This window comes from Pocillopora verrucosa, chromosome 9 (genome assembly GCF_036669915.1).
Source record: "Pocillopora verrucosa isolate sample1 chromosome 9, ASM3666991v2, whole genome shotgun sequence".
Taxonomy (NCBI): Eukaryota; Metazoa; Cnidaria; class Anthozoa; order Scleractinia; family Pocilloporidae; genus Pocillopora; species Pocillopora verrucosa.
In genome coordinates this window covers 12,390,643-12,406,582 of record NC_089320.1, presented here as the reverse complement: position 1 = coordinate 12,406,582, position 15,940 = coordinate 12,390,643, and the positions used below count along the sequence as shown (strand labels likewise).

The following is a 15,940-nucleotide window of genomic DNA, read 5'->3' as shown; positions in this document are numbered from 1 at the left end:
CCAACTGAAAGTTGAACTTTATGCCCTGGTGGACAAAAGAAACCTACACTCAGCATTGTGTTACTTTACATGTATATATTGTCCAAAATTAGTCATACATTCAAACCAAATCAAGCTCCCAATGGCCTCTAGTGTAGATTACATCCTTTCCCGAATGTCCCTGCCCTTCTGCAAAGTTTTGTCCTCGTGTACTGGTACCCGAAATGTCAAAAATATTCATATGAAATGCTTCCTTAAAGTTCATTTCATATCACTTTCCTTGGAAAAGACAATCAACCTACCAACTTCAGGATTCATTTCCACTTCGTTACGTAAATATAATCATAACAAAATCTATCAGGCCACTATGGGAGATTGTGCTAATGCTTTTTCAGTTCCTAAAATCCTCAGGTTACATGTGCAACCTTTGTTGTCAAAATGAGACTTCCTTAACAAAGTTTGGCCAATAACTCTCATCTTCTGAACGAACATTTCAGGACTTTTGTATGCTAGTTATCTTGTGTTATTGATGAACATGATCAATTTTGAAAATTATCTAATGGTAATCAGATATCAGCTCTTCCAATAGAAACCCAATGAGACACCAGATACTAAAAAACAGCTCAATTTCGTAAGGCACACATGTACGTATTGCGGACCTATTTTTCTAACTGTCGACGTTTAGGTATCGTATTACGACGGCCAGGTGCTACTTTTGTCAATAACCGTTGTTTCCTTGGAGTAATTCACTCAAAAATTACAAAATGGATCTGAAAGTACTTGTAAAATACCAAAAATTCTTAAATTTCCTGTAAGAAGACCCACATTCGAATACCAAAATCAACACTGTCTTCTTCAAAGTAAAATATGTATCTAGGCAATATGAAAAATCAAATTCTCTGTACTGGGGAGAAGATTTTGATCCCCAAGTTCCAAAGTCATATCTGTTGTTTGAGCTGTCGCACTTGAGTATAAAAATGTAGTAGTATTCAAGGAACCATCACTATTTCCTCGTGAATGACAACCTTGATCAGAGTTCGAATGGCTCGTGCAATGATAACAAATAAAACGAGTTTTGGTAGAATTGCATGGTTTTCGGGTGGTACGAAGGGAAGATTAGTCGTCGCTGACAGGGTACAAAGGAAGGACTACAGAAAACTAACTGCAAGCGAGGGGGGGGGGGTCATTAGAGTACGACATAGCCTGAGGCCCCCTACCCAGGCGTTGAAATATTGACTGGTCCCTATAACATTGGAGACATTTGACGACTTTCTTTCGTAAAAGGGTAAATATTTTCTACTGCTTATTGATCACCAGCTCAGTTTCAAGCAGAAAATGTTCCAGAAATGGCATTTTCTTGATTACATCATAGCCACTAATCTGCATCCATGCCACTGTTATAATGTTGTGATTTCGTGGCATTTATACTCTTTTGCATTTTATTTCGATGCCCAATCAAGCTGATACCCATTTCTCTCCATTGTTTTTCCTTCAGTTCAGCGACTTTGTTCATATCATCGATCCGTGCGTCCCGGAATAATTCGGAATACTTCCCCATATTGATGTGTTGTAGCCACTCGTCTACTGACTGGAATTCTGGGGTACGGTTTCCTTTAGGACTGAAATACGTACGGCCCTTTCTCTGAAGTAAACCCAAAGTTCAACTATATACCCTGCCATTTTGAATCTTGATACAACTAGCCACTACAATACGTATCTAACCAAGCAGGTTCCAGGAGGAACCTCACATTAAAAAAAGGTTCTTCATTTTCATTTTTACATATAATACCGATTTAGAACCTTACATAAGGTTTGTGGTATCTCGAGCAAAACTGTGTTAAGTTCATGATATAGTATTTGTAACATTATCTTATCCTATCTGATTTGCCACAGGGAATCGAAGATGAAGGATAAGGATTAAGCTAATTCAAACTAGGCACCGGGCGTCCACGCTCTCGTCTTTATGGTAAAAATTGGACATCTTTTATTACTCTTTGTTCGTTATCACATCAAAGTTGATGTAGTTATCGCCTTCGTAGACTTCCAAGTTCACATATGTCTAGAGAATAGATAAGATAGATGAGAGTTGTGTAGGCGCCTGGATAATCTTTGTTCGTGCTTTTCGTGTTTGCTTCGTTTTGTTTTCGCGTATCTGTGGCCTTTTTTTTTAATTTGCATCGTATTGTGTTTCAGCCACCAGTTGAAAAAGGCGAGCTCGCTGAGTTGATATTATCAAAACAAAAACAAAACAAAAACAAAAAAGCCGAACTACTTGATTGAAAATGTATGACTTCTCGTGTTCTTTCCCAAAATGCAACAATCATTGCTATTTCCACCCTCCCCTTTCACTTTTTTTTGGTCCCAAAATACCCTTATACTTCTATGGTTGCAAACTTTTAGTTCCAAGTAGAATGTTGCTGGAACGAAAGTTCCAAAAGGAAGATGTCCTCAAAAAAGATAAAAACAGAAACAATAATAAGCAGAATAAACATTTTGGACTGTTGGGGTCAGCTGGCTTGAGCACCTCGCGCAAACGTAGGCACCAAGAGTCTGATTAGGAATATTTGAGTATCCGAGTATTTTTGTCTCTGTGTCTGTGTCTGTGTCTGTTTCTCCCTTATTCAGCCTTCAGTACAGGCTCTTAAATATGCTATCGGTGGGCATGTTTGGGCTTACGGAACAAGCAGATGACCTTTTAGAGCGCTAACCAAAAATATTTCAGAAGACATTCGAAATGGACAAAAAAGTACTTGAAAACAACCAATCTTTGAGAACTAAAACGTAAACAAAACTTCCCTTAGAGGGTTGTGAGAAAGGTCAAGGACAGACCCAAACACTCTTAGCGATGACGATTATTGTACGAGAATTAAGCCCTACTATAACGGTCAAGGACACATCGCTCAAAACGTAGGAATATATGTGAGGTCTTGTTGCACATAAAAAAAGGCTCGCGAGTCTTTTATGAGGATTTTAAAATATCGAACAGTCCTAAACAATTCCCACACAGAACATTTCTCATTTCAGTGGCTCCCAAACTCTTCTAATTTGAGTAGTTTATAGCACAAACAAACAAAAAAAAGCAAAATAGGACATGTTCAAGGACGACCGACAGACAAACCTTATAATCGTCCAATAATCGTTTGACCGCAGAGCAGAGCCACTGAAATGTTGGTCGCCTTTTAGGTTGCTCTTCCCAACATTTGGTCATGATGGAATACCTGAAATAAGAATGACATTCATATTTTTCTTAAGATACCTTCAATTCACGGTTTGTCATTTTCATTGTGGTTTGAAAGTGAAATGTGAAATACATAGTTATTATGAGTGACGTTTGTCGAAATACTGATTTTAATTGGTGTAATGAAAGAGCTTTTAACTACTCACAGATCTTGTGAGATGTGAGGTGGCTTAGGCATACGGTATCCTGTCTGTAGTAGGCCAGCAATTTCTCTTGATTTTACTCCCGGATATGGTGATCCACCTGAAAATTAAAACAGACCAGTTTTTGAAGTACATATACACTGTACCATCACTGGCACTGGTTTATGGCCGGGAGAGTCCTCCTTTAGTTGAAAATCTTCCCCTTTATTTACTGCAACAGGGAAGCAAATGTCCCAGACAGTTCTTTTTCATATGACATTTTCTGCAATTTTTTCTTTTTGTATATACGAATGAGAGGCTCCCTGGTTTCTACATGATCATATGTCGCAAAACAACAAAACTGCACTGCTCATGAGATATAGCACACTTTCTATCGAAAAGTTCCTCAGGCGATCAGGCCAATGGAATCCACTGATCATGATGATTTTCACTTTTCCTCATAACTAGTTCTATAGTAGAGAAATTTATGTTTTTATGACCGTGCACTAATATACTTTCAAACGCAATCCTGACAAATATATGTAGAACCCACTGCGGCGATGATACCCGAGCCGATTTATGAATTCACTGATAAAACAATCCCGTCGTTATTTGCATCAGTAGTGATTACTTGTCTTGATGTAAAAGAAAGTGCAAAATCAGCCAGGGATCAAGACGGTAGCGAGAAGGTGCGAAACAACGCGGTGCAGTGTTTTTAAGTAGCCTTAGGATTCTTCTTCACAAATATCCACATACCAATGGTAAAGACCTCCCACATCACTATGCCGTATGACCATCTGTTTAAGACAAAAAGGCAAAAGCAATTCTTATCAACACCTTTTTTATTTTTTTCGTATGGTAGTTTCCATTGACTGTCGTAAAACGAAAAAACAAAGTAATCATAACAGCCAATCAGTGCCAAGAAACATATCACATAGAGCCAGGAGAACTTAAAGTGAGAAAAAACCAAACCACCTGAAGCGTAGGAAAACACGAGTTAACAAGCCGCGATTAGTTTTGGTTTGGAATTTTTTTGTTTAGAAAGTGGCACGCGACCTCTTAAGACCAAGCACAGAGGAAAAAAAAACCAAAGTTACACCTGGTAACTCTCGTCAAAAATTGTAAACTGCTCTAACTCTTATGATGATACTGTTCAAGTGCAGAGTAAGAGCTTTTTTCCTAATCAGTTATTTATTTCTATTGGCTGAAAGCTCAGTTTTTAAGTTTCCCTTAGAAATGACTAGCAATGCCATTAAATTGAAACAACCTACACGTCGCTCATAGTGGTAGATCTGCCGTACAAGAGAGATTCTGGGGGCATCCACTTGGCTGGAAGACGAGCCTTGAAGAGAATAATCATATAAACCTTAAATATGATTTCAAAAAAAAGAGACAACTGAAAGTTCTAAACAACTTTTTCATCAGTTAGTAAATAAACAAGTGAAAAAATAAGGATCGTTGGCGCAAAACTTTGTAGTCATATTGAGATATTATTGTTAATCACCTTAGTTTTTCTCGTGTAAATATCTCCCTCCAAACCACGCGCTAAACCAAGGTCTGAAATCTTGCACACTTTGTTGTCCCCAACTAACACGTTGCGAGCTGCTAAATCACGATGAACAATCTGAAACACAGCACAATAACTCAAGCTTGATACCCCTAGATATTTTCAGAAAAGCGCATTTGCATCTTGCTTTATATCACTTGTTTTAGTAGGTACTGCTGCCTATCTAAGAACGGCAACAGGCATAAAAGACTAAGAGGTGATTCGAAACCATTTCTCCTAGGACGATATCAGAAAGTTGCACTGTAATTTTTTTTTATATAACACATCACTCTCATGTCACACGTGACCATAAGGCGTAATTAGACTTTAGATGCTTTAATGGAATAGGTGTGATATGGTTACCTTCATTGTTGACAAATAGCTCATACCATCAGCGATCATCCATGCAAAGGACAAGAGTTCCTTATCTGTAAGTGTTGAGCTTGGTCTCTTTTCTCCTGTGTTATAAGTATCCTCGATCCCTCTGCTCTTGCGCAAATATCCCAACAGATCACCGTATGGCAAATACTCCAACACTATGAGGAGTGGATCTAGAAGTATGTAACGGTGCTGAATCAGTCAATCTAATAAGTCTTTAAGTGAATTATTAAATTAGGTTTTCAGCAAGAAATCAGAAATTACAACTAATCATAATTTCCAGTACCTTTTTCAATACAACAGCCAATGAGCTCAACAACATGGGGATGAGGCCTCAAGGTTTTCATGAGATCTAACTCAGTCAGCATGTCTTGTAAGTCTTTCTTTTGGGCATCGCCTAGAAAATTGGTAAAGATTAAAACGCCAACAATTACCGTGAGTTTCAAAGAAAACGATGTTACATTCTCAACCTAATATTATAATAGCTTTTTTTCCTCGGTTTTGAACGAGAATGAATTTATGAGTTCGTAAGATAAGATAGTAGAAAGGCATTTAATAAGTTAGGCTTGAATTCAATAAATTTTGTCGTCTTTCATGAGGCGATGTAACAATGCGTTTGAAAAATCAAGAGTACCTTTCAATGACTTAACAGCCACTTCGGAATTTAAAGGTTTATAGACTGATTTGGACACTTGACCAAAGTTGCCACTCCCAAGCACCTTTACTGTTGTTATTTGATCTCGGTCAAGTCTAAAGGGATCCACTTTTTGTCGTTCAGCTGCAAAACTCATTGCGACGTCTATGTGAAGTTGTTAGAGATAACAATTAACGATAGTACATACACAGCATAAATAGGATGGGTGATTAAAGATTAAATCTGTAGTCCCCGCAAAAGCAGCCTAGTTTTATCTCGCAAATGTGCTTGAGTCAAATATGAAAAGATATAAAACGACAACGTGGAAACTTCCGTACTGTTTACAATTTTTCCTATTTTTGGTTGTTGTTTTTTTCTTTCTCTGAATTTGACTTTGCTATCTAAGCAGATTGAATGGAACAAACGACGTTTGCATTAAACACGCCGACAATTTCCTATCAAGTGAAACGTCAGCAAATGACATACAGTGACACTGCATTAGTTGATCAATTTAGTTCAAAATGACAAAGTCCCCATATTTTCTCTTTTAATGACATAATATTGCAACTTACCCTCATGAATCATAACACTGGTTTCTGTTGTTTTAGGAATTTTCTCACGGTTTGCATTTCTTCGACGGTTCCATCTGACAAAAAATAGCATCAAATTAAATTCGTTGCAAGTATAGCTTAGAAGAAACAAAGCATCAACAATCTTTTAAGCCACAGTATAGACGCGTCAGTACCATCATTGTTAAAACTCAGTTTACAGATGCTTGTTGAACTTGTTGAACATCCCTTTAGCCAATAGTAGTCCTTGAAATCCTGCGAAGATTGGTACTGTACAGGAATAGTAACCTCATGTTTAGTTTCATTAGTGTTCCCACACTTACCTGTTGTAGATGATGTAACATGCAAAAGACAAAATGCAAAGTACCAATGAACCAACTAATCCATGGATGATTTTGCGATACATGGTCACATCAGGTTCTGTTGGGTGAAGGGGAGGAATGTTTCATTTATTAAAGTAAAGCTGAGTAAATAAAATTACTTTTCTGTCATGCAGTATATGAAAAGTTTTTCTTTTGACATATTTGTTTGTCCTCGTCATCCTGACCCACCAGTGGTCTTGTCAGTTTGCAAAGTCTATATTAACGTTTATTTCGTAAGCACTCTCATTTTCGTCTGATAAAGTGAAAAAATAGCCTCGTGCCAAAGCCTTCTCATAGCGGTCTTCGGCTAGGTTTGGTCGGTGTCACTGTTGCTTAGCAATTATGTCAATCTTAGGGGTAGATTGGCAAATCAACGATGTACAAACTAACCTTCTCTAAGTGTGAATGTCTTCACACCGGCAGGACCCCTACCAAGGTCGTTTATAGCAAATACCTGAGGAGAAGAATAAAAAAGCCTGAGAGATTCATTCCTCAAGAGCAAACAAAAAAATGGCTACTTCGAGTGTTGTAAGACTGCAGGGTGCAAAATCTCTTCCAATTAAAACCACGATACATTAGAGGAGTATCGTAACTGCACCAAAACACTATTAAGTCTTTAAGATGAATAACGTTGAGTTTAAGTTACTTTAAACAATCTTATTTTATTAAACTTTTAAAACCTTAAAAGTATTGACCAATTCGACGATTTAAATACAATTTAAACTAATGTAAAAATTCTGTCTACCTGGAATTCATAAGTCTTTCCCGCCTTTAGATCAAACTGCGCTTCCATTTTCTTAGTGGCAAGAGTCTGGGTTTCTGACAAATCATCCTCTCTTGTATAAGTCACGTGGTACTCTTTACGGACACCGGTCATGTCCTTAATTCTCCAAGATACAACAACAGCCGTTTCCGGTTGCTCAACATGCACTTCTGGTTTCCCTGGAACTAGTTTTCCAACAGAGATGAATACACCGTCACGACCTTGGGTCATCTACCGTTACTTACTTTGGCGGAAACTTAATTTCATAAAAATTGAACGAGTTTATTTCGGGGGATTTTTTCAGTATTCGCGATTTGAACAAAAATATGTTTTAAAAGGCACTAAATATGGCAAAAATTGTCAAAATACTGATCTGCATTAAAAGAAAGTTGGTATAAGAATTGGCACTGTTCTTAATATTCCATAACAATAGCTTCAAATGACGCTGAACAAGACCATATCATAACAAACGAAACTGAAAAAAGTTTGACGTGTTCCTTCTACCTTACGACAATGACAATTTCTTCGAATGGATCTTAGGAAGAAAAAGCTGAATCTTCCTTTTCTACCCCAGCAACTCCTGATCTCTAGTGGGCCTTGAGGGAAGAACGAAATCATACGTATCTCATGAAGCAGCAATGAAAGTGGTAAAAAGGTATAGCTGCCTTGTTTCAGTTAAACTCATAATGTTTAATTCGATATCGTTTTATCGCTGCTTGATGATTGAAGTGCTAGTTGAGAAAATCTCAATTTTAAAACGATCTTATTAACCCTCATAATTCAGACCAAGTCTTAAATCAAAATTTTTGTAAAAGTGCTACAGCGTAAATTTTTAAGTGACTCGACCCATGCACCGAGTGAGAGAGGTAAGCATATCGATAGGAATTGTTCAGTCCTCGAACTCACTAACCTGATCCGTTAGTCCTTACAGTTATTTCAGTAAGGTTTGCTTCAATTCCATATTTTGTTTTCGCTAATTCGCTTACTCGGTTCTTAGCGAAGATTTTCATAGTGTAAACTTCAAATGAAGATAGATTTCCAACAATAACATGGGTAACGTTCAAGCCTTCCTTTTTTGGTGTGAAAATGACGTCACTTCCGCAAACTTTATTCACGCACTTGTCGTGGTCTTCATCTTCACACGGCTTTCGGCAGTCAATGTCATAAAACACGTGAGTCTGATCACCGGTTACTACAGGAGGCTGCCATTGTAACTCCAAGGCACTACGGTTAACGAAGATAACTCGGACATTTTTCGGGGCTGATGGTATAACTGAATTAAGATATATTATGAGAGGAATACAAGCAATATTTATTCAGGAATCATACTGAATTATTGCAATCTTCTATTTTCTTTATTATCTTTAAGGAAAATTGACTTTGTAAACTAAGCGACCACCCGATTAAATAGGCCATCACACATGTTTTCTTCATATATATATATATATATATATATATATATATATATATATATATATTGTGGGAGGAAAAGACAAATAAACCACAAGTGATGAACTTGTAGTTTATTTGTCTTTTTCCTCCACAATATATACATCGCTCTACTCTTATCTATTGAGCACTGTGTTACGAAAGTCAAAATTTGAAACTTTGTATATATATACAATTTTTCATGTTAGTCTGCTAGAGCGAGTTTTAAGGAAACATTCTAACGCATTTGGTGTTATTGGTTTGTTGTATGGCTACAACAGGCAATTGCATCATATTTGTTCAACATATACTCACACAGTAGAAATGACAAACGTGTAAGATGCAATTTACGGATGAGTGTCTCCCGAAGATATCAAAGTTAACCGCAAGTGAACCAAAATCTCGAGATATCCACGGTAAAGTGATGCAGTAATAGTTAATAATAAATATGAAGAGTTGGAGACAGCTGGAAACCACAAATATTTAACCAATTAAGCATAGTTGAACAAATGCCATTGAAACGACAAAACCATATTTGCATCCGTACCTGTGCAATTAAAGCCATTCCCGTCGTTGAATTTACCTTCTGGGCATTCTGTAGAAGGAAATGAAATAGATATATAGATAAAGTCCTTTTAAAAATTTTATTCGGTCTCAGCGAAAGACAAATGAGTTGGGCTAAACTATGGGGTTGAGCGTTTTCTTCACGCAGCAACCAGTGACATAGGGTAAGCCCATTACCATCAGTTGTAACCTCTATGTATGACACAAATCATCCTTATCACAAACAAGTCACTTTCCAAACGAAGAAATATAAAGAGTCTATTCATTTTTAACTGGGATTTCACCTACTTAAGTGGAAATTGATCCCGTCAACTTTGAATTTCGTTTACTTTAAACTTATGCTCGTAATTGACTACAGAGTTATCAGTTTATTAGATTCCTTCCATAGAGTTAGAGTTTCCACCATTTATTGAGCGCCATTGTAATGACTTAGATATTAAGCTGGTTTTCTTTTCCTTCAAGATCGGCAACTTGTTTGGTGTGAAAGACCCTGTCCCTGACGGGCTCCGTTCACGTGAGGTTTATAAGTTTGTATGTGCTGGCTGTAATGCCTGTTACGTCGGTGAAACGTGCCCGCATTTTTCCACACGTGTTAAAGAGCACTTAGTCAGTGACAGGGCCTCTCACATTTTCAAGCATCTGAAAGATTCTGCCCATTCTTGCGCTTTGTGTTCATCAGATAACTTCCATGTTTTAGATCACGCCTCTACCGGTTTTCAACTCAAGATAAAAGAGGCCATTCATATTCAAAGAATCAACAATTACTAGGTACACCATGTAAAACTATCCTTTCAATTCTCACACTTTCATGCTTTACCTTTTTTCTTGTTGTCTTTATTTATCATAACTAGCATTTTTCTACTTACTATATAATCAACTTCCAACGCTTTGTACAATAATTTACTGAAGATGACAAAAGTTTCTGTCGAAACATGTATTACAGACTTAAAAGTTTTGTCGCTTTCTTTAAATTCTTGACTTGCCTGCTAATATCAAGACCCTTTGGTTCCACCATTTTATTATTTATGCTAGGAATAAATCGAGTTTTCTCACGCTAATACTTATGCTTATGTTGCAGTTAGAGCTGGTCTCAAGAAAAAAACACCTCAATTAGAGTCGAAGACCAAAAAGGAACGAGGATGGTTGGGGGGATGACGAAGATTTGCAATGATTTTGAGTGATGAAACTGAAACATTTAGGCGAGCGGTCTTCAGGATACACATTCCAATTTTTTTAATTGTCGCAATCTTAGAGAAAGGTGATTTTTTCTTTTATCCTTACCAGACTTTGTCTATTTAATTACCGGGCTCATGTTTACTATATTTTTTTTACTTCATTTCTTTACTTGACGCTTTCGACATTGCTGACCCTAACACTGTGCGGGACGTGTTTCGCATAATCTATGAAACTAGTACGGAGGTTGTTCACTCTAGAGAGTCTCTGTAGCATAATGTCGGAACGCGAAATCCGAAAGTCTGGAATTTGATTCCTTGTGGGGAATCCAAACTTTCTCTTTCTCCTAGGCTCGTAACGAGGCGCAAAAACGCTTATTATCATTTTCACTTGCCGACACCTTTTTCAACATATTGTTAGACATAAGCTCTCAGCTACAAGAAAACACCTGCGTACTTACCACAATCAGAGGAACAAAGATCTACACGAACAACTTCTCATCCTTAAGAAATGTCACAGGAAATTCGAATGCTTACTTTACGAAATACTCTTTATCCAAGGAAAAAAACCTAAATTGAACACTCAATCTGACTCAGTTAAGGAAACAATTTAGTACTCAATTAACACTCTCTACATTCCACATTGTAGAGTTTTTAATCACACGCAACGAGACTTTTACACGCTTTCTTAGTATCCAAAAAACTCATCGGAATCTCAGACCTCTAGAATTTGAAAAATGATGAACGAATCATTGGAACGTCATTTCAATTAATTTTCGCTGATTTTTATTCTTGATACTCTATTTCATTACCGAGCTTAAAACTTATCATCTATTTGTCTAATCATGTCGCCAGCCTGAGAAAGTTTTAGTTTTGAAGAATTATTTACCACTGCACTTCTATGTTACTGTAGTTATATATACCTTTGCATTCCCCCCTCGTATTCTCCATATCCTCCATGCATATACATCTTCCGTTCAGTGAACTCAAGTTCCAGACCCCATCACTTTGGCAGTTCACCCTTAAAATACCTTGCTCGTGGACGGCATTGTTAGTACAACTAGTTACGACTGGAACTGAGTTGTTTGCTGGAGCAATTGTACGTGGTAAGTTCACCAAACCATCAACATGAACTGTCTCTGGGCAGAAGTAATATTTAGCAGCGACGGAGTAAAGGAGACTACATGAACCCTGGTCATGAAAAGCCAATAGGATGTACTTTTCTTTAACATTTACTCTAAACGTTTGAGACACTTTGCTGCCAAGAGCTGACGGAGCTGTTCTAGCAATCTTGTCATAAGAAGCATTGTTTGTTAGAGGGTCGGGTTGCGTTGATTGCCCGGACTGGTGTACGTATAAGTCAAAATACTCTTTACAATATTTCCCTCCATTTTTCAGAGAACAGTTAAAAGTTTGGTACTCGATAGTAATGTAGACTGCCGTCACTCCATTGTGGACCTCAATAGATTCACTTCTGAGCCAGTTGTTTGGTTGTGGGAATGCATCCGCAGAAATATCACAGGTTGAATAATATGTCTGCTTCGCCCACTATTAATCAGTTGAAATAATACATCAAGAGGTTATTAGGTTTCATCCATTTGAAAAGAAAGAGCTGTTTTCGATTGTAACCAAGGCACACTGGATTTCACTCATTATAGCACTGTGTTTTTGGGGTTTTTAATAATGAACATCCATGTTTTAACTTCCAGCTTCAGTGAGTAACGTAAACATATGGCTAAACGAGAGGTAAAAATCATTTAAATGAAGACAATCTTTCATTCCTTCTTGATAATTTTCAGCTTAAGAAGATAATTTTTGATTAGAAAGGAGAAAAATCAAAAGAAAAGAAAATGTTGTGATAGATCGTGTAATTTTCTTTAAATAAATACCGAAACGAAGTTTTGGTATTTATTTAAAGGATAGGAGTACCTACAAACCATATAAAATTAATCTTCACTTTAAAATAACAGATGTAAAAAGATATTCAAAGAGTATTGAAGAATATGAATTAAACCCAGACGAGGCCCGATAAGAGATTTTCCCTGCAATCTAGATACAGCCGGAGCATCCAATCTAAACCAAAAATAAACTGATTTGGATGATTGGTAGTTGAGAAACACTCCTTCATTTTCTGTCGCATCGAGAAGTACAATCAAAACTGAAGACAGCTCATTTCCCCAAACCTTGATAAGAATTACTCAGTGAAAGGTAACAATTCTCTTTGTCATTTAACAATTGAAAGATGTAATCATACCCCGCTCGGCCCACCGGACTGCGACGGCGTAGAGGTCGGATTAGTTGGCCTTGATGATACCCAAAACCATATCTTACTTGGTGTTGGCTGTTTCTCTAAAATAACTACAGAGAAGGATGTTGAAAGGTTAGTAATGATGTTGTGTAAATATGACAGCTTTCTGATCTGACAAAAATGAACACTGTGTGAAGAAAGAAGGACAACTCGCATAGTCACGTTAAGCCATGTGGTAAATGCATTCCCTTTTCATTACTATTGACTGTTATGCAACTTCCTCGTGAGCACGTTTGGTACAAAGAGAGAACCAGTTAAACAACAGGGCACTCTTGGTGTTTATGTAGCCTCAGTTAAACACGACGGGGGCCAAGAGAAGTTATTCAAATCCGAGAAGTAGTCGAAAGCTTCCGGAACTTCTTCAAATTCTTTCCACCATGCCCCGGATTGTAAGATAAGGCCACTCTGACACAGCAAAAGTGCTCAATCACTTGTATAAAATATTTCTCCAAGAGAAGGCGCGAATCTAAAACTTCACGATGATGCTAACGTACCCACATCTTAACACTTCATACTTTATGACACTGAAAAATTGTTCCTTTCAGGTAACGATGTTATCTCAAGTACATTAACGAATAATGATATAAGTTTACTGTTTGGAAAAACGGTTAATTTTCTTTTTCGGACAGTTATTATTGCCAGTAGCCCTTATTAAATAGGAAAGGACTTGAATAACGTGGCTCAAGAAAAAAAGTATCAAACTTTATTAAAGGTCTCGTGTGGTTAGCCGTTAGCCGTGAAACGGCCAAAAACTTCAGCCGATAGCCGTAAAAATGGACTAATTTTGACCATAAGTTGTGAAAAAAGATTCACGTAAAACTTTTTAACTTAACCATACCGGGAAAAAATCAACCGCTGGTCATTAAATTTGCCAAATTCATCTCCTCATAACAACCCTCTTTATTGATCCCACATACCTTCATCAGAGGATGAAATGGTCACAAAAAGTAGAAGATTTGAAACTGTGATCAAAAAGTGATCCATACAGCATATGATGAACGTTGTTATCCCTATATGAAAAAAGGCAAAGTAACTACAAGGAAGCAGCTTGTTTCATGCCCCAACCCCCCCTCCCCCCTGTCCCCTTTCCAGGATAATGGAACTTATATTTGAAAACAATCCTTCTCAGTGATGTTACCCCAAAAATTGAAAAAAAGAAACGATCACTGCAAGCACTGGGTGCACGTAAGAGATTTAGCTGAAAGGTTTGCATCGCTGTGTGCCGTTGTAGGATGTTTGATTATTGATGTACATCTATTTATAAAGTCTTCCAAGTACCTACTGCATTACTGTGCATGGTTGATTGCTATACAGCGCATTTCAGATTGATCGAAATTATACAAAAGATGTTCGAAAAGTGATGATAAATGGAAAAACTTTCGTCAGACAAATGCAAATTTCCTGTATCAGCTTGCTTACTGTTAGCGTCGTGTTAGCATCATGGAAGTTCCCTACTAACATACGTACATGCTTGTCAAAACAGGTGCCCATAACAAAACTCGACTGTCGCCTTTACGTTGCCCGATTAGGTGTCATAAAACTGAGGCGGGAACTGTTGGTAACGAACGAATCAGGTCATCGTCAAAGTAAATAAGTCGATCAGTCTTGAGTGATGATATTATGTTCTCTGACTGTCTCTTAGTCAAAATGAGCCTCGATTTCTCTAACAACGTCTCGGTTGATATCAGTTTAAAATCTGGCTTGTTTGCATATCCGCTGCATTAGAATATCATATACTGTAGATTAAAGTTAGTTTATGACAAATCTTGACACGGCAGTCAGAGATATGCCCTACAATGTCCTGCCTGCACTGTCAGTTTGACCTAGCAATTTGGACTTGTCAGTTTGTCACACACAAACATTCACGTTGCTTTCTCTTAAGTCACTCATTAATATGCTTCTGTCTAAAACAAATGGAGACATCTAGTGTTTCTCTCCCCTTTTTGAGTACTCTAATGGCTTCCTAAGTGTTTTACAACAGAACTGAGCACAGCCAAGGCTTTGAATTGGTGTTTGTGGATTTCTGTTGTTTCTTGTTCCCGTTAGGTGTGCTCGTGAACGGAATCCGTAAAGCAAACCAATCTACACATTTGCTATCTCACCAGTTCCGCCAATCCGGACAATTAACATGACAGTCCGAATACAGGTAAGACTTTCTAAGAGTCCTATATTTTATTGAATGGCTGTCAGGTCGTTGTGAAACTTCTAAAGTGCTCTTGTAAAAGTGAATTTGTGATTACCCTTCGATATGCATGCTTGGCTTCACAGAGGACACAGAGTAAAAGTCTTGCTCAAGGTTGTAACCTCAAAAGGTTACCTAAGTGACTGAGCGGACAATTCAAACGCACACTGTAATCTTTATTAATTTTAGATGATAGCACTAAGACATTAATTTGCTTGATGAGAGTAGTGGCTAAGGTTGCGTGTGGTTCGAACTAAAAGAAAATACAACAGAAACAAAACTAAGAAAAATGAGTTGCGAAATGTAACATTAACCTAACTGAAAATGAGGAGATTGCCCGGGAAACTGAAAACGAGAACTACACCAATAATACATGTACATACAAAAAGTAAACAACTTAAATGTAAAAGAAATAAAGACTTACTTTGGTCTAGCTCCTAGCGGTGGCAAATAGCTTGTAACGATTATCTAGCAGCGACGATTCAATATTAGCAGTGATGATTTAGTAGCGATGATTGAAATAGAATCTTTACACGTGTACTTAAATGGGAATTGATCGGGAATAACAAACTTATTGTGTAATAACCAACCACTAACGAAAGACTTATTGATAAAAATGAATCAGAACAAAAACGACAATAAAGTGTGTATTAACTACGTTTCGAAACTAACAAAGATGTGATACAAATCTGTTG

The 15,940-nt window shown here is 37.4% G+C and overlaps 1 protein-coding gene across 1 annotated transcript; it reads right to left on the bottom strand.

The window, feature by feature from the left end:
• Positions 1-1,620: 1,620 nt before the first annotated feature.
• LOC136283266 (ephrin type-B receptor 5-like) lies at positions 1,621-14,047 on the bottom strand. The gene is made up of 18 exons (XM_066171820.1): positions 13,981-14,047; positions 13,010-13,113; positions 11,679-12,303; positions 9,567-9,614; positions 8,502-8,864; positions 7,574-7,776; positions 7,219-7,282; positions 6,790-6,886; positions 6,470-6,543; positions 5,898-6,062; positions 5,550-5,660; positions 5,249-5,436; positions 4,844-4,963; positions 4,611-4,681; positions 4,096-4,136; positions 3,364-3,460; positions 3,098-3,197; positions 1,621-2,038 (listed from the first exon to the last, which is right to left on the bottom strand). Exons 1-18 carry the CDS (start codon positions 14,045-14,047, stop codon positions 1,967-1,969), a joined length of 2,610 nt encoding a protein of 869 aa, XP_066027917.1. The 3' UTR covers positions 1,621-1,966.
• Between the last annotated feature and the right edge of the window lie 1,893 nt (positions 14,048-15,940).